The following is a 19118-nucleotide window of genomic DNA, read 5'->3' on the forward strand; positions in this document are numbered from 1 at the left end:
ATCTAGTCTAAACTTACCCTGGTTTAGTTTAAAGCCATTGCCCCTTGTCCTGTCACAGCTGGCCCTACTAAAAAGATTTTCCCCCTCTTTCCTATAGGCCCCCTTTAGGTACTGAAAGGCCTTGCCCTGACTTAGGCCCGCGCTCGCGAGTGACTGAATCATGGGCAGCGTTCTTGCGGGCGCAAAACCGCGAAGGACGCAACTTCCACCTGAAAGCTTGGTTTATGGGTTTGATGCCATCGAAAGGGGAGCACGGAAAGGTTTTATTTGGCTGATCTCCTGCAGGCACCCGCCACCTACGGCTTCAGGCTGCTCTGCTTGAGGGGGGTCGCTTAGAAACTGCCTGATGGCGCCTGGGTGCGGTACGGTGCGTGCTGGGAGGCGTGCTGCTGAAGTCATCGGTTGTTTAATGAGCTTGCAGCTACTAGGCAGTGCTCGCAGCGTCACCGATGGCGTAATTCAAGCTCCGGTGTAACGAAACGGCTTGATGCAAACCACCAGGCGCAGATGCTGCCACGGGAGGACCTGCTCCTTCCCGCTCCGTTCCCGACTCCAGGCTCCGTTCCTGCAGCTTGCCTGGATGCTGGCTGGGGAACTCGTTGTGTCCTAGGTGATTCAACTTGCTAAAAGGGCAGTGAAAGCAACTGAGAATGCATTTTGCGTTTTTCTCTGCTGGGTTGATGAGTTGAAGAAACTTGATTATGAATAAGTGCAAAGAGAAAAAGTTTGGGCGACACGCACACAACGGAAGAACCAGAAAGGATGGAGCCTTTTCTGATCCATAAACTGTTTGTCTCCGCTGTTGAGTAAAACCGTGTCAGTGAGATGCAGTGAACAGATCTAAGAGTGCGTGCTGCTGTATGTTTTATTCTCAATTTGTCTTTTCCCCCCTCTGACACCTTAGATGGGCCGGAGTGCTCTGCAGACCCTTCCGTGTGCCGATTTAACACACCAGAGCAATGGAAAAATAAACAGGCAAATGTAGTATTTTGCCATTTTCATGCCCAGGAAGCACCACAGCCCAGAGGAGGGAGCGGGCCGGTTGCGTGGCTGGGAGCGATGCAGGAGAGGAGGGATGGGGGTGATCTAAGCAAGAGTTTTCCTCCTGGCAGCAGCAAGCCATTATACGGGATCTTCTCCTCAAACCCTGCCTTCGGCCTGAGCTGTGCGATCTGCTGAGAGCTCAGCGGGTCCCTCTAGAAGGGCATCCGATGATGAAAGCAGGAAGCTAGTGGCTGCTTCTTCCCGTTAGATTTAGTTGCAGTCTGCTGGGCAAACAGAGGTAAATAGCAGCTCTGAAAAAAGTCCCTTTCAGACTTCCTCCTGGGAGCTAAAGCCACCTGACAGGTTAATCTGGTAGACAAGACAGGGAAGTAACAAACTTTGGAAATAAACAGGGAGCCCCAGCACAATTTCATATTGCTGGCGTCGCATCTCCACTTAGTCTAGAGGGTTCCGTATAATAAAGGGAGAAACAGGTTTAAAAACACATTCATGAAAAGTCAGTAGCTTATTAGGAGTAAAATTTTATTCTGTGTGTTTGAAGCGGTATTCTTTAATTAATTAAGCCTTTGGGGATTTACTTATCATTAAGCAGTATAGGAAAATGCTCAGAAAAACCTGTTAAAATAGGTTTATTCTTTAATAGATAAAAGGCCATTATAACTATCGAAACAACTTTTGATAGAAGATACATATGCTAGCTACAGAGCCTCTTTCTGCGGAGTCGTCCTGCCAGAGTAGCTGAGGGTATCGGGTACTAAAACTGACTGGATCCTTTCAGCACCCCTGTGAAGCTGGAAAACTGTAACAAGCCCCAATGGGAAACCTAAGCTCCTTGTAAATTGCATTGCCCGTGGTCCCATCCACTCTGATTTGAACTAGGAGCCGAGTCGGTATTTCTCAAGTCACCATCCAGGTTATTATGATTTTAAACTGCTAATCTGAATAGGCTTGTTTCGTTGGCCTCTTGCCACTGCGTTCTTGCTACTGGTTCTCTTGGTCACTCAGTATAAATGGCATTATTGTTAATGCATGCATGCTCTGAAATCATGGAAGCTTTGAAAGCAAAATGAACATGTGTAATAGTTCACGGTTTGCTTCTGCCTATGTAAATTGTTGAGAGGTGAATTACAGGGGTAGCCTTTGGAACAGCAGTAGGTATCCTGAAATTTGGGATTGCCTGAAGAAGTATGAGCGTGCTTCTGAACATTTGCAATGTAATAGGCCATTACCTGGCTACCATCCTGTTCCAAACTTGGTGCTTCAGAAGCAAGAGGTGCTAGGGCTGAGATAGCTGAACTTTAATTTGCTGCAGTGGTGAAAGTTGATGGCCCCATGTATCCACCCTGCTCCTCTACCACAGGTTACTGTCTCCAGAGCACAGCACGTGTCCGTATATTCGCTCTTCCCCTTCGACAGCAAGCATCTTTGCTGAAATAACTTACAAAGGCAGACTTGGGCTAGTGAGTGAGGCTGAGGTGTCCAGGGACGAGACACACGTCCTCGTCTGCTACAGCCATAGAAGTTTCTTCAAATACCACAGCAAAATCTGGTAGATGTTGCTGGCCAAGCCTACAGTATGAATGAGTAGGAGTGCAAGGTGTGATGCTGAAAGGCAAACTACTGGAAGAACAGAATGGTAAGATCATTTGCAAATGAAGGAAGGAGCTCTTCCTGGAATTCCACTCCAGCTAAAGGGGAGCTGAGGACGTAGCAGGGCCTGCCTGCAGCCTGGCTTTTGTTTTCTCTGTGTTCTGCTTCTGGATCACTATGGGCTCCCTTTCCAATAGAACAAGTTTAACTACTTTCATAATTTTCAATTTATTAGAATGTTAGTAGTACATGACTAGATGATATAATTAAGTAACAGATAAAACTCAAATTTAAAAACATACCTACTAAAAAGCAATTTTGGAAGATACGCAATAAACGCTGGCTGTATAATAGTTGTACAAAAATGGTGCAATTTCGTATGCCAATGGAATTTCAGTTAAAAATACCAATGTGTGTTTTCTTTTTCCCCTCTCAGATAAACATTAGAAATGCTGAGAAAGTTAGCACAATAAATAAAGCATTTGATGAAGTTCAGAAAGAAGTACAGCATCTATCAAAGGGCACTGCAGCAGAACCTCAGAAGAGTAATCAGGTAATCTCTCTTTGTAAAAATCTGAGGAGGTAAATGAAAGGAAAATGCATGTTCAAAGCATTATATTCTGGCTCTAAGACTGCAGGCAGTTAATGCAGTTGCTTTAAAGCTACAAGCCCAGCTTTATTAATTTCTGTTGTGTGGTACTGTTGAAATCTGGTTAGCATATTCAAGTGCTTTATAACTACTGAAGTCAAGAGAGAAGAGGGTGGGCAACCAAGCTGGAGCATGCTTCCAAAACACATTTTTAGGTTATGTTCTAGCTGTTTTTTAATTTTTTTTAAAGTTAACTCCAGCTCCAGCCCCTTGATTTGAGACTTATGCCTCAACATGAATAGACACAGAAAGGATGAACCTTGCTGTTCCCTCCCTATAGCACCCGATAGTGCTTTGAACCAAACAGCTCTGCCTCTTTCTGTTCCTGATTCCTAAGCCTGCATATTCCCTCATCAGAAGTAGCAACACCTGAAACAGCAATTTCTGTACTACAGCTCTTGCCTGTAGCACTTAGGGTTCAAGACAGCGTTTCACTCATTCCTTTGTTTACTCTATTAAACTGGGCTACAGGCAGTCTTGAGCAAGAAATAATTCACAGAATTTAACTGCAGATGAGCTCCTCTGTACAAACTCTTTACGCTGACTCTTCCTAATGTACTGGGCATGGTCTAGGGGAGGGAGAAAGCAGTGGGCCAGGATGAAGTAGAGATGAGTTTTATTTACTGTGCCTGGGGTGATCAAGTTTCTGTATGGCTGGGAGCAACCGAATGAGTGTCAAATACCTTACAGAGGCTGAGGGAAAAAAAACGTAGGCGACAGTGCCACCAGCACAGGATGAGGCTGAACAAGGGTTTCAAGGCAGTTGGTGCCAGTGGCCCTATCCCTTCTGGTTTGCTGTTGCATGCAGACAGGAATTCAGATTGTGTCACTGCTCACATGCTGGTAGGGCTGTACAGGACGTAATGCTGAATTTGATCACTCAAGCTATAATAGTATTTTCTCCAAAGCTGCACGGTTACGTTGTCGAGAACATTTCCTGAACTAAAAGCCGAGCCTATTTCCATTTGGCCGCGTATGTTACATTACTGGCACGATGCTTTGTCTTTCTCCTGCAGCTTAAATTATTGGCTGCTTATCTGTCAAGTTTAGTGAATCTTGTAACCCCCCAAAGTAGCCTAAATTAAATATATAAAGGCAAACTAATCTTTTGGACAACAGGTATTTATTAGGGTTTTTTTTTCCAGCAGAGTAAAAAGATACCACTTTCTTTAAACTGTAACTCTTTTTTCTTTAGGTTTCCACACACATGGAAGAGGAACCAGCAAATGTGGATGCTGCCACAAGCCTGTTATCTCAGTTGTGATGCATAATGGACAATGCAGGGATTGCAAGAAATGAAGATCAAAAATACTGATGGCTTTGTACAATTTTATTAAAAAAATCTTGTTAATATACAAGTATTGGCACACTTTAATACAAACTACAAACAGACCTTTCCTGTCATCTAGGAAAGTGGAATGTCAGAAGTCAGTGTGAGAAACTTAAAGTGCTAAAACAGAAGGCACTTCACAAAATCGGTTCACTGAAACAATTTAGCATAACGCAAGTTGATATCCTTCACTTTTCAGCTTGGCAGTGAAAGCTTCAAAACTGAAAAAATATAGAAAGCTTCTTGGCAGTAGAGCTTCAAAGAAAATGCTGTTTTTAAAAATGATCAAAAGGCTATAAAGCATTTTCACTTTTCTTACTTAAGAAAACTCCAAATAATTGGATTGCACAGCGGACACTCAGGTGAAAAAACGTGCCAGAATGTTTGATAAAAGCCCTTTTTTTCTGGTTGTTGAATTTGTTTTGTGAAGTAGTTAAAGGAAGCAAAAGGAAATATACTCCCAGAGTCAGTGAACTAAGAAGTTATACATTCATTATTCAAATACTTAGGTTATGAAGAAGTCTAGAATGTTATAGTTAGAGGTAGATAAGTAGTCTGGTTGACACAATATCTAATAATTTAGTATCTGCACATCAAAGAGATCACAGACTCCTTCATTATCATCCAGGTTAAAGTTGTAGTCATCTCCGGGAGTAGGAGAGAGTCGTAAGAGAGGAAAAACTGTAAAGCAGGAATAGTTTAGTTTTAATTAAAACACTTTTGGAATATCAGCCCCATCTCATAATTCAGTATGTTTGTCATCACTGGTATCAAGGTTAGTCTTAATAATTAAAATAGTCCCGATAGTCTTAACAAGCATGCTAGGATACATACTGTGAATACCTCTATTGCCTTCAAACTAAGGCAGTAAGCGACGTGTCTATGTTTTTGGCCTAGTATTTCACATTCGTTTGCTGGAATGGAGTGATGGCTGTGGAGCATGGACTTAATTTCTCCTGCAGCAAAGGAGCTTCTGAGTAGCTTTTGAAATTTTCATCAGAAAGCCATCACTTATATTCATTTATATTCCTTCGTCTTGTTACAGTATTGCATATATCAGCCTTCCAATATTTATCCTTTTAGGTAAGGAAGTTACCATTATCTGTATTTTACAGATGAAAAATGGAGGCTAACAGTTTCTCTCTGCACTGCATTTCAAGCATGGACTTGAAGCCGTCTTTGGGGAGGGAACACAAGCCTCAGCCCACATGCTGTACCTCAGGAACACTAACCTAGTGCAGATAAGCTGTACCTGCTCTGACAGTGGCGACTATTTCCATTTTAGCCCATGTATTGGCACATTTGCATAACCCCATCTTGCCCTTGGATCTTCTAATTACATGGTTCTTTCTGCATAAGCCCTGAGTTTGCCTGCTTGAAAGGCAGCTATTAGCAGAGGCTGCTCACAGCAGCATGTTTACAGGGCAAGAGGAACAACGCCACCTGCGTTCACCTCTGCCTGGCACCTTAGTGAGACAGAGCAGAGAGGCAGGGAGCGTGTGAGCTCACTTCTGCGCGCATACGGCCACCGAGGTGGCAAGAGCAGAAACGAGTGACACACTGTTCTAGCGTACCGCAACTGGCCACGCATCAGTCTGCATGCAGGCATGCAAATGCGTTCCCAAATGTTTACTCAAAGCTCCTGCAGGAAGCCTGAGGCAGAACAGAATTCAACCAGATTTTTTAATTTTTTTTTTTAAAGGCAGCATTCTAGTCATCAGCGTGTTCTTTGTTCCTGAATTAAGGACTGGTGGGTTACTCATGCATGTAAGTGCTTGCTGGATTAAGGCTTTCATATTTTGATTGTTAAATAAAACCGTTGCAGGGAATGGAAAGGGGAGCAAAGACAAGAATGACAAAGATAGAGGAGGTAGTCCAGGGGAAGGAAGTAGTTCCATATGGACTCTTGGCGTCAGATTTAACAGGCATCTACCAAGAGTGCTGTTCACACAAAACCCATGCTTGTGATTCACAAAGTAGGTCACCCAAACCTACTTGTGATTATTAGAAAAGTAAAGATGCTAAATACTTACCGTCAGAAGACATGAGTTCATCAATAATGTCCCCGCTGATATTTCCTGCGAAGGACAGAAGCATGTGTTTATGGAAGTCACCACCTACTCTCTGCATTAAAACACTGAATTGCAAAGTAGGGTATGGCTCACGTGCGGCATAGGAGCTGTAGAGATAGCATGCCGCGTATATGTAAAACATATTCATCTCTGTATCCCTCAGTTTTTCCTGGTATGTTTCTCCCACTGATCCCTTATAACCCTAGAGCCATGTATAATATGAAGGTATTTTGCTTAAAATGAGTCTGCTACTCAGTGCTGGCTCAGTGGCTTCATTAGGAGATGAACAAAGGCCTGTCCTCTCCTATGGGGGACAGCGCTCACCTTTCCCATCATCCCGCCTCATCCCTTTAACGCATCGCTGGCTTGGTCACAAGGAAGGGCGCGGGATACCAATAAAAACATCTGAACAGCAACTGCTTCTTCCTACCTGCGGGCTCCTCCATCTTTGCTATGTCGAATGAGTTTGGCTTGAGAATAGAGTTGACATCCAGGGGCAGCAGGCCCGGGTAGTCATTTGAGCTAGCTGTAGCTTGGGCGACATCTCCCGAAAGGCTGGGGTACAGCACCAACGCTGGAAGGCTGGAGTAAGGAGCTGCCGGGGCTGTACTGTTCTGCTGCGCGCTGCTGCCTACAGAGACGGACAGGCACGTTAAAAAGTCCGTCATGGTAAAAGGGAACACAAAACACCTGCAAGAAAGGCTTTGTCTTTTGAGGAGAACACAGCCAATATCTGGGGTGAGGTGAGAGGAGCCTCCCCCTTCCAAAGTCACAGGCACAATGTAATGGGGACCCCTCAGAAATGCAGCCTGTAACACGGACAGCATTTTAAGTCTTTTCATATTACCCTACTATTATTATGAAAAAAATACCTGATATTCAGGCAGTCTCTCACTGTGGCTATGTGGAGGAAGGTAAGTGGCCTTGTGGCACAAAAGCTGGAACTGGTGCCTGTATTATCTGTCTCATTAAAAGGTGCATGTTCAAATCATATACTCCATCAGAGGTTGGCAATTTCGTTCCATACTGCATTCTGGAGAAGCACCTCAGAATAATTAACAGGATCACATCCAAAACCTGTTCGGTATAAGATGAGAAGCTACAAGGGGAGAATCTGTTTCACCAGACAGAAGATGAAGAGGCTTCTCTGTAACCTCCTGAGAGCTGCTAGTAAGCCCTTGGGGTAGGTCCTTAACAGACAGCTGCTATGCTGTGCAAATTCTTGATCTTTCCTTTATCTACCACCTTTTCCTTTTCCATTTCTTCCTTCCCTCCAGTCCTTTTCCTCCCTCCACCCATCTGAGGTAGGAAAAACCCTGGACCCACCCGATGGCGTGTCAGCAACTGATGTTTGTGGTAACTCTTCCTCTTGGTTAAGCCCTTGTTGTTCTGGTGGATTTTGAGGAGCTGTAGCGGGTTTAAGGGGAGTGGCTGGAGCTGCAGGTTGGGATGGGGGCTGTGCAAGGTCATCGGGCGGAGGAACTGGAAACACCATGGGCTTGGAGGAGCTTGATTCTTTATTTATAAGCAGCACATGGATAGGTCCTGAACTACTTTTAAGATTGATCTGGTATTTCTTCTGTCCATTCTGTCCCTGTAGAAGTGGTGTATTAAGAAAATTACCATTCCTTGAGAACTTGGAACTTTAGAAAACACAGCAGTAACTGCATAGTTCTTTCCCACAGAAAGTAATGAAGGTGTTTGAACAGAATTCTCATACTGACACAGAAGATAAATACAGCGCTCTTCTAGTTAGATGACTAGGAAGAGCTGAGAATTGGCTCAAACCTATCAAATCATACTCAGGAAAAAAAATTAAAACTAATACATGTGATCTAATAAAAAACCCCAAACAACCAAACAGATTACAAACCTGTAATGTATTTACCTGACCAGAACACAGCTACAGAAGACACAAATAAACAATTCTTCAAAGTGCTTAAAGAAGTCTTGAATTCAAGTCACACGAGACTTACAGCAGGGCTACATCTCATCAATAACAGCAATGATAAACAATGATGTCTGTATATTTAAATCTCTTCCTTTTAAATGGAGCTTCAGAATGGTACTGGTTGGCACCAAGCATCCTAAAACAGCTGAGTATCTCACCCAGACCAAGTGAACACAGGATCATGAGGTGGTAGAAATGATTTCTTAGCTGATTTGCCAGGCCTTCTTTTGGCAAGCTATTTAAGCAATACATCTAGGAGTAGCTTCCTCTAGCACAGTCTCAATGAGACTTGCTGACTGCAGAGTGGCTAATTCAGCAAATAGGTTTTCAGCAAGTAGAAAAATGTTCTAGAAAAAATGAGGATGAGAAAAGTAGGAAAGGAGCCTTAGAGGAGGGGAACCAAACCAAAAACATCTGATTTGAAGTTGGTGATGAAGACTAAGATCAGCTGTTTTAGTCATCCACAAAAAGCCAAATACCACCCCCCCCCTCACAGCTGCTAACTTTGGTCCTGCAGAGAACCTTTCCATTGCCTGAACTGTTTTCAGCAGAGACGGACAAAGATAGTATCACTGGGATCAGCTTCATGGTTCTAGCTTTGGATGTTCTTATGATATTAGACCATGCTTGGCCTCACTAAAAATAGCTTGTGAAACTTCTCAGGTGAATTTCACCCTTCTACAAGCACAGTGGCTATCATGCTTCATACAATGCTCTCTGAACTATGTAAACCCTATTTAAAACAGAGCACTGCAACAGAAAAAAAAAATTAAAGGTGGACAGGGGTAAGTAATTTGGCCTCCTACTTTAATCCTGCGTGTTAAAACCTTCTGGCTAAAGCGAGACAGCAGTCTCTGTTTCTCTACCCAGTCTAGCACCATCTTAGTAAACAAAAACTAAATCTAAACTAATCCTACAACTAAATCCGAAAAAGATTCCATAAGAGATCTGATTTAGCAATACAATAGAGAGAAATTTGACACATGAAAGTCGCTGCTCACAAGTTCTCACGGGAATTCATGACAATTACACTTAATTTGGAAAGCTGCAACATTTAAAAAGCAAGTGAGAAGAAGAGAAGGCAAAGAAAACCACTATTAGATATTTTTTTAAATAGAAGACAGAATTACATTGAGTCTATCCGGGTATCCCTATACACTTTTTCCCACCTATCCCCTCCATTCTCCACTGACAGCATCTCACTTTTTAATTTTTTTCCCCTCTCACATGTAGCTCGAGAGAAATCCTCCTCTCTAATGTAGCTCTTCTTTTCCACTGTCCCTCTAGAACACTTAGGTAAACAAGAAACCAGTACATACCATTTCGGGTATAGGTACTTCTAACTGTGTACCACAAGGTGCTTGAATTGCTAGAAGTGTGTCTCCTGGTTAAACAGCAATTTTAAAGAAAGTGTTACATATGCATATTCTTCTTAAGTCTTGCATGGTATCTACTCAAATGAGATATGGCAATTCTCTAAGGCCACTTAAAATACTGCATAATTCTAGCATAAATAAACATGTGGTGGGATTTGCATAGTCCTTGTAAAATCCAAGTATATCGCATAATATAAATTACAGAATTCCAATACTTAGAGCATAGTTGCAAGAACCTTTTTTCATAGCAATGCAATATTTAGCACTTCCTTTACCTGTTCGTTACTGTCCCCAGATCTCCTAGTTGTATACATAACGTGAGGTGAAAATATTTATTTAACTAGTTTCTTTTTCAGCTACAACAGCTCTCTGGTCCAGCTCACTTTATGGCTTTCAAACATGGTGGTAGTACAGAGTGATTTAACAGGAGAGGGAAGAAAAGGTCTTCATGCTCATTTTCAGTGCCAGTGCTTCCCAGCATCTAAGCTCACATCTTCTGCAGCACATACAACTGGGATGAAACAGCTGACTATCAAACTCACCTGCGGCTTACTGCGTGCACTAAAATGTATTGGTTAAAGTCAGGAAATCACACTTACATCAACAGCACTGGCACAACCTGCCTTACACTGCAGGTCACTCACCTACCTGCACATCATTTCCCCTTGGTCCGTAACTTGGAATAAAACTTTTCTTTCTCTACCTCCTAAGAGACAAGTGAAGTACTATGTGACGGGCGTACTAGGTGCCTCCACATTTTGTAATGACTAACTCTTTTTAGTAACAGCTCATTTTTGCTAAACTCTGCAGGAGTTGTCTAATCTTGCACTTTTATCCAAAACCAAACACAACCTTCCTTGTGGCAAAGAGATGGGTTTGAGCCTAGCCAGAGGCTGAACAACAATCTTCCCTCGGGTGCCCCAGGATCAGGAAAGGATGTCAAGGCAAGTAACTTCTGCCAGTAATTCTTGGCAATTTCTTCAAACCTCCTGTACAGAAGGAATCCTTTTGATTTAGTAGCAATGCCCCATCTTTGAACTCATTTATATAGCACCATTAGGAGCTCCCTCTGGCTGCAGCTGCCACCAGAAAATATTAGAAAATTTGGACCTGCTGGGTTTTTCTGGTGGGTTGGACCTACATGCCCTGTCCCTGGTTCCGTTCACAGCCTGAGGCAAGCTGCTCCAAAGTATGAATACAGAAAGAGACATCCAAAACCAGCTGAGCTTCCATTCCATACAATGTGAGTGCAACTAGAAAATGCCAGAACTTGCTAGTCATGAACATTATGAGAGACATCTACTTACTGCTGATCACTATAGAATACTTCTAAATTCAAAACACTTACAGGGAAAAAGCAGGTTAGTTAGCAAGTTAGTTTTCAAGAGGAAGATCGGGAAATCCCTCACTTTAAGCAATACAGCCTAGCAGCAACTTACCATTGAAGCAGTTGCAGATGTCTTCATGGGTGACGTATGAAAACGTAACTTATGTCAAGGAACATTTTTCTTAAAGCAACATGAAACTGGTATTTGTTGTCCTCTAAAAGAAGTTTGTCCAAACTGAGCCTAAACTATAAACTTATCGCTGTTATTCAGAGGTGTAATCAAGGCATGTTTTTTGGCCTTCAGAATGGCTAGTTAAAAATAGCAGAGTTTTGACTTTTAAAGAAAAAAAAAAATCTGTATCTGCAAAGAAAATGCAAAAAGAAAAAAGTTGCATAGCTTTAGTGAGAAGAGAGTCTCCTAAAAATGGAGAACGTGTAAAATCTTGTTTTGAAGAATACCATTTACCTCACTGACACTACAGAATTCAAGTACGGATCAGGACTTCCCGGAATCACACCAAAATACTGCCAGAGGGTACTTGAGAGTTCATCTGCCATCCCATTCCCCTGTCTCAAGGTAGGATCAACTGTTAAGACATTCCAGGCAGATGTTTGCCTCCCCCCTTCTGGAAGACCTCCAGTGATGGATACTCCGCCAACTCTGTGGGGGGTCAATTCCAGTGCTAGCTCTCCCAAAGGAAAGTTTCTCCTAATGTCTAACTTCAATCTCCTTTCTAGAAAATCCATTTTACAGGAACAGTTTCTGTAGAGCGACCACAAGCAATTCTTAAGTACTTATCACTGCTCAAAATCTCAGGTGTCTATTTTGCTCAATATCTCGCAAGACAGCTGAACACACGGTTACAAGCGATGTAGCTGGAACTCTCTGCTCATGGGGTATTTAACGACAGGGTATTTTTCCAGTTCCAAACCCAAGAAGCTTCAGTCAACTCAATTTACCTTTAGGTGATAGCTTAATCTTTTCAAGAGAAGGAAGCAGCACAAAGATTCACGTAAAGCACTGCTAAGAAACCATAAACTCAAGTGCTGGAAAGCACAATCCATTTAAAATAAAGACACCAGGATTCTACCACAGACTTAAAAATTACTGCCATATATATATATGTGCTAAATTATTTTCAGGTTACCAATCATACAGTCAGGTATCATACAATCAGGTGAAAAAGTCATGTAAATAAGATTTATATTTTCTTTCTTTCTGAACCAAAACCAGAAAAAAATACTGTCCTTTCCTTGCTTCTGGATAAATGGACTACATTATGCTTTACCCATTACCTACATTTTAACTGTTGCTTTAATTCTAGTTCCAAGACGTGCATAGTTCATTTAAAAGGATATTGGTGGTTTGTAGAATCATCCATGACATTCTTGATACTTTGCTGAAGCCACAGCTTTTGCTGATCCAATTCTTTTTCTTTTAGCTCTAGATCTTCAATTTCAGCTTCCAGATACCTCAGCCTGTCTATGACTTCTTTTGTATTGCAGCCAGCACCTACTCCTCTTAAAAAGGCATGAGGGTTCATTAAACCACAAGAAGTGAAAATGTGAAGCAAACAGGCAAAGATAATTTCTGAAGACTACTTTTGACATTTTTAAAATCTACTAATATTCAGTATGAAGGAAATGAGCATTTAACCTCCCATCAGCGTTTTAACAGAAAAATGAAAATTCTTAACCTCAAATCAAATTTGAAATTCCCTTTTACCTATTTTCTTTTGCAGTGTAGCTTTTTCTGCATTGGAGCTGCTTTGCAGGCCCTCTCTCCTTCCCCTCTAACTCTTAGCTTGAGCTTTCACCTTCAGTGACCCAACAGAAAATAGGCATGGACTACAGGCAGGTAGGTAGGTGGAGACACTGTGTCCCAATACCCTTCCCAGATTCATCTAGAATAAATTTTCTCAACTACAAGTAGCAGTAAAGTAGCAGAACAAGTTTTCTGAGTTTCTCTCGTGTATGCTGTAAACTTGATTTTATGTATCAAAGATGCAACTTAAAGGGAAGACAAATAAAGTTTGTTTTCAACTTTACTGTTATTCTAAAACGTTGTATTGCTCACTGATGAGCGTAACATTAATTTTATGGTGTCATATCTAGTCAGGAGAAGTGGAAAGAGGCAATTTTTGTTGCTCCTGAGCACGTGAAAATTTGCAGAATTGACACAGCTTACTTCCACTGAATGCTGTTTTTTGACTTCTTCTCAATGAGATCAATCCCCTCCAAAACGTTGGTGATATCATAGATCCTTCTCTTCTGCCTCACAGCAAGGGTATCAGCAGCCTGTCAAGAGAAGAACAGTGAGTATCAGCACCTTGCATGCTGAGGGCAAAAGACATTCTGAGCCATTGCCTCAGAAAAACACCATATAATATCATTCTGAAGGGAGAAGGTTCAGCTCTTCAAGAGCCAGATGCTCCATCATGAATTCAGAAGTTTAGCACCTGCATGTAGTGCTACGAAGCATGCTGAGAGGAGTCACCTCTTCGAAGGCCAGCAGCCCGACCCTCATCGGAGAGGAGAGTTCATGTGTGTTGCAAAGACCGTGCTTGGTATTCACAGCATGCACTATTCAACTGCACGGAGGAGCTTGCGATGCTCTTTTGGAAGGTGGGAAAAAGTAGGGAAGGCAGACAGCAACACCCTGCAGTGGAACAAGCCGCTGAAGCCAACAACATTTATCATCTCCTTCCGCTGACACTGGAGGTATTGCAGCCTTTGTTTGGATTGAACTGTGCCAACAGGGCTGTAGTTTCACAAGGTGGCTGAAGGAGAGCTGCCATACTTCAGGCCAGCATCGTCCCCTAGCGTTTCACTGCAGGAATCCACCTCGCAGCATACCTGGGCTCGCTCAATCTGCCACACCGAGTACCAAGAACCATTTCACAGCCACCAGGACCCCGGCAGAGCTCAGAGGGATGCTCACCGCTGTCACGCTATCACTTGTACATTACAGCTAGCTCGGCCGTGCGTCTGGGTGCCGTCACAGCTCGTCACTCAACGCAAAGCAGAGCGTCAGGCAGAGGAAACAGCCTGCTTCATGCTGTAATTCTCTCCACGGTGACTTTTACGTACCTGACGCAGAGACTTAGGATAAAATAAGCAAACTCGAGCTAGTCATGCCTTCCACACCCTCATCTCTTCGATGCTGTAAAGCGGCTCAAGTTCAAAGAGTATTAGCCAAACGGAGAGAAAGCAAACAGGAGTCTGACTCTGTAACTACTCAGGACACTCAGATACAATGATTACAAGGGATTACATGTATTAAACAGATTAAAAAAAAAGAAGAAAAAGAAAGAGAAGGATAGCTGGCAAAGACTTCTGCATCCTACATTTGAACTAATGCGTAAAGCCAACTAATTTCCACTGTAGGCACATAATGATTTATTTCAGTTTGTCCAACAATTTATTAAATTAATGCCTTTAGTAAAGTAGCCTATATGAAGAGTACAGCCTGAGACAAGCACAAATAGGAAGGAAAACAAAATCCATTTTATAGCGAAGTCCATGTAACTCCTTTTACAGTATTTTCTGAACCATAAACAAACTCACTAATCTTCCAAAGAAATGACACTTTCCTAATAGAAAGTTAATTACTAGGACTTAGTAGTCCAATTCATACTGATGAATGTTTTGCTAGTGAAGTAAAATTAAAGGAAAAACTGAAAGAGGAATGGGGATTAAAAAAAAAATACTCTTATAGCCATGAAGTATAAACATTGCTCTTTCTCCTTGACAGTGATGTACCTACTAAACAGCACTCCTACTGATACTGTTATCAACATTTATCTTTTGTATGGACTTCTGGAACAGCCTGTGAAATTCTTTTCCTACCTAATACAAACAAAATACATACGAATACACATAAAGAGCACACTTCAGTTCTTTTCAAGGAAACAGGCTCTTCAACAACTTGTTTTAGCAGGTATGCACCTGCTACCTTAACCTGCTATTTTTGCTGCGTGCATACACGTGCTTACGACGATTGCAAGAGAAGCCTTCAAAACCTAGGAAGTGACAAAACTGATACTGCCTGCACAACATTTAATCAACACCCTGCGTATCTCACAGTCTTCAGAGGCGCAATTTCTACAAGCTCTCTACATGATTCAGTGCAAGGAACAGACAGCACACACTTAATCAGCTGCTATTCTGATTAATTGCTTTCTGCTTTTTCCCCCATTGCTCAGCAGATGAACCTAGGACTCAGTCTATGCTCATGGTTTGAGTGATGAAGAAACTGCTGTGGAGACAGATTTCATCACCTCATGAGATTTCCCAAAATGCCCATCTGTACAACAGATAAATCCTTTACTAATCTTAACATATTTTCAAACCGAAGTTTAAGACTAAAAAAAAAAAAAAAAAATCACTAATTTTGAGTGTCTGGCTTCAGATGTTTCAAAGTTGGAGCAGTCTGAGTACTCTAAATTCTATCGCATTTTGTATGCACAAAGCCAAGCTCCCAGTAACACCAGCAGTGGAGATTCACAACTGCTGCAAAACAGGCTCCAGAGCCCCAGGTTATGGACTGAGAACACGAAGGACACAGTTACATACGTATTTGGCTTGGCTAGTACTGTATATAATTCAATCACAGCTACAAAGTCCAACGACTTACAAGAAGAGTTCCAACAATGAAATCAAACTGGGGCCAGTCTGGAAAGTTTGATCCAGACATTCACTAACTTTCTGGTGCTGGTCTTACAATCTAATTATCTTCTCAAAATTTTATGGGGTGTTTCACAGATATTTTAAAAACCAGATGAAAAGTTCCTCCCCAACTCTGCAGCAGTTACCGATATAACACCTTCTGATAGGCACATGGCTCAGAAATTTAAGTTCAGGCATTCAGTTCGGCCACACAAACCTCGCACTAATGACTTCAGGAATTAAAAGAGCCTCCCGAGACTTTTAAACAAATCTCCTGTTGTCAAAAACACTTTTAAAACTCATCACTTTTCAGCCTATGTGAAACAGCTAAAGGAGATCCAGGCAGCACAAGAAAGGGACATCTACCACGATGGCCCTGTTAAGATGGTTGGACGTAGTTTCCGCATTCCTTCCTCTGAATCATTTATTTTTGGAGTTCCTTCATAAAACCTGTTTAATGTAAAGCTGATGCGCTCTAGTCATTCCTCCTAGTATCTCTTCATACTTTGAATACATATGCATCCAAGACAAGCACTACCTGAGTGTCTCATAGACAGGTTCTGAATGGGGGGAAAAACATCAAGTGCCGTGCTTCGGTTCTGTAGGCATTCAGATTGTGCAACTTCGGGAATACAGAAAACGCACTGTTCAGCACAGTTTCAGTTGCAGGCATGCACACACGCACAGAAATAAACAAAACAAAACAAAAAACCAGAAAATAGACGATCAAGAGTTTGGATGCACTCTCACACAACTTAATTCTTTGCTCCCAGGGAGCTGACAAAAGGCAGTAGGAATTATCGGCTGTGCATTCGCTGCGGTAGCACTGCAGAGCAGAGGAATTCGCTAGAGGACCGTGGCAGAGTCATTACCGAGAAGCTTAACAAAGCAGAAGGGCCAGCGACGCCAGCTTGCTTTCCACGTGTCAAAGGAAAGGGGTCCTGCGTCCTCCAGCCTGTCCCTGTAGCAGATGACAACATCTTCTCCCCAAGAGGACTGTGAACAGTGTGGTGGGAGTTTCAAACTGAGCAGCGTGCTTGGCAACCCGTACGTAAAAGTACTGAGAAGGGAATGTAAAATTTAATAGATAGGCTTTCTCTTCTTCTGTGGGATAGGGCAAGTGTGAGGCAGTTGTTATTTGCTCCCAATCAATGCATTTCCAAGGGCAGTAGCCAACAAGTAGATTTCAGAGTACCTGACGTTTTGCACTGATCATCAGAAACACCACTTAACCTTGAGCACAGCAGGGAGGGTGTTCTGCTATAAACCTAGCCCATTTAAGGAATCAAGGCAAAAGCAATTGTATGCTACTGAAGAGAAAGAACGCACGATGTTCTGGGAGTCACTTCAGGTGGCTTATCCCTTATTCATTCATCCTGCTCTTCTTTTCTTCCCTGCAATTCATGCCTTGCTGCATATAGGAACTTTCTCATCTTTCCCTTCCGTCTCATCCCTTAATGTTTAAGCTCATTTCCATGACTAGATTTGTTTATACAGGGTTATTCAGGGACAGTTATACAATTATTGGAGAATAGCTGTTTGATTTTAAAGCAAGTGTTGTAGAATTCAAATTCCAAGTAATGAAAATCCTCACTTCCACCCGCAGGAGTTGTCAGATGTTAGCAGAGAAGCACCCAGCGCTAAAACACTTCCAAAACCAGTTCAGCATACAGAACTCGCAGGGCTCCCTGCTCCTGAAGTAAGGAACAGTGCCTACACATAGGAAAATGCACCGCTGCTGCTTCATGATGGCCCAGTACACATGTCCTGAAGCATCCTCTTACAGACCGCTTAACTATAACCACAGATGTATCAAAAAATTACTAGGGAATGTCCTATAGAACAGCTTTTCACTCTCAATTGCTAAATCACAGAGCCAGAAAGTACGCTTAATGGTTCCAAATTGTATTTTCTTCATAGCACACTGCTGGCTTTGCTACAGAAATATTGATCAGCAGCACATCAGACGGTCAATACCTGCCAGCAGAGAGCCATCTGAAGATGTTGACTGCATGAATCATTTCTTGGAACGCTCCGTTCCGTTTCAAGATCATCCTGGTTCTTCAGTTCCCGGAGCACACCAACATAATGTGCGTGCTGGTTTTCATTTTTCCTTAGATATGTGGCTTATTTATGAGAAATACAGGTTACAGAAATGTATGTTCTGACTCACTGGTTATGAAAATACTGATGATTTACTCAATTCAGTAAGTATTTACTCCCAACAAATGGTATCCTGTAATTCAAAAACCAGTCTCCAATAAATGTTTTGAGCATAAATGTCTATAACTTGTTGCAATGCCCACTTACTTTTCCCTGACTATCAACCTTTCCGTTCCCTCTGGGTGGACACCTTCCTCACAAAAGGGAATGAGAAACGTCGTCCCATTCCTCTACACAGCCCGACTTTATTGTTCAAATCCATCCTCTTTCGCTCTTCAGGTTAAGCTTTTTGGCCTGATGTCTTACAAATTGAGTACGTTTTGCTTCTCAAACTGACCTCGAACACCTCGCAGCACACGACAAGCTGCACAACAATCCCCCAGATGGGGACAGCTTAGTTCTGGTTTACTGAAGAAAAGAGGCAGTTAAACACCAAGAAGTTAATCAACTTGTCCAGACCACAGCATAACCCAAGGAGGAATATAAAACTTATCAGCGTCCCCCCCGGCTCGCCCTGAAGTGTCAGCAGCCGCAGCAACATCACTGAAGTGCTCGCTCTCTGAACAGGGATGCACACAAAAGCTCCAAGAGCACCATTCACCTCCTGGAGCCCATTAAGAATAATCAACAAATAAGTTTCACAGAAAGGACTTCAAGTAACCCAAGCACCAAGCCAGCCTCTTCCTGCACCACGCTTAACTCCTCAGCAGTTCGCCGAGGACCTTGCAGCCAGGCAAAATACGCTTTTGCCTCGACGCGCCGCACGCCCCGGCGGCCAAGCAGAGCCCCAGCCCCTCCGGTTTTTTTCTTCTTCTTTTGGCTTTTGGGCTTTTTGCCCAAGGCTGTTGATGGTCTTTTCTCTCCAGTGACCTTATAATGTGACTCTGTCTCCTCTTCCTGAGTAGAACTGGGGCTGCACGTGGCAGCACGCTCCAGGGAACCGGCCAGGGGGGCACCGCGCCAAGGGTCCCCCCAAGGCAGAGCGGC

At 42.7% G+C, this 19118-nt stretch overlaps 1 protein-coding gene across 1 annotated transcript; it reads right to left on the minus strand.

Moving 5' to 3' along the window:
- Positions 1-4515: 4515 nt before the first annotated feature.
- Positions 4516-13101, minus strand: LOC104123576 (transcription factor E2F5). Its single transcript, XM_035891424.1, has 7 exons — positions 12660-13101; positions 11413-11456; positions 9917-9981; positions 7973-8240; positions 7077-7277; positions 6608-6652; positions 4516-5255 (listed from the first exon to the last, which is right to left on the minus strand). Exons 1-7 carry the CDS (start codon positions 12842-12844, stop codon positions 5146-5148), a joined length of 918 nt encoding a protein of 305 aa, XP_035747317.1. The 5' UTR covers positions 12845-13101; the 3' UTR covers positions 4516-5145.
- Positions 13102-19118: the final 6017 nt, after the last annotated feature.

The sequence above is a fragment of the Egretta garzetta genome, unplaced genomic scaffold (assembly GCF_000687185.1).
Source record: "Egretta garzetta isolate BGI_Z169 unplaced genomic scaffold, ASM68718v1 scaffold793, whole genome shotgun sequence".
Taxonomy (NCBI): domain Eukaryota; kingdom Metazoa; phylum Chordata; class Aves; order Pelecaniformes; family Ardeidae; genus Egretta; species Egretta garzetta.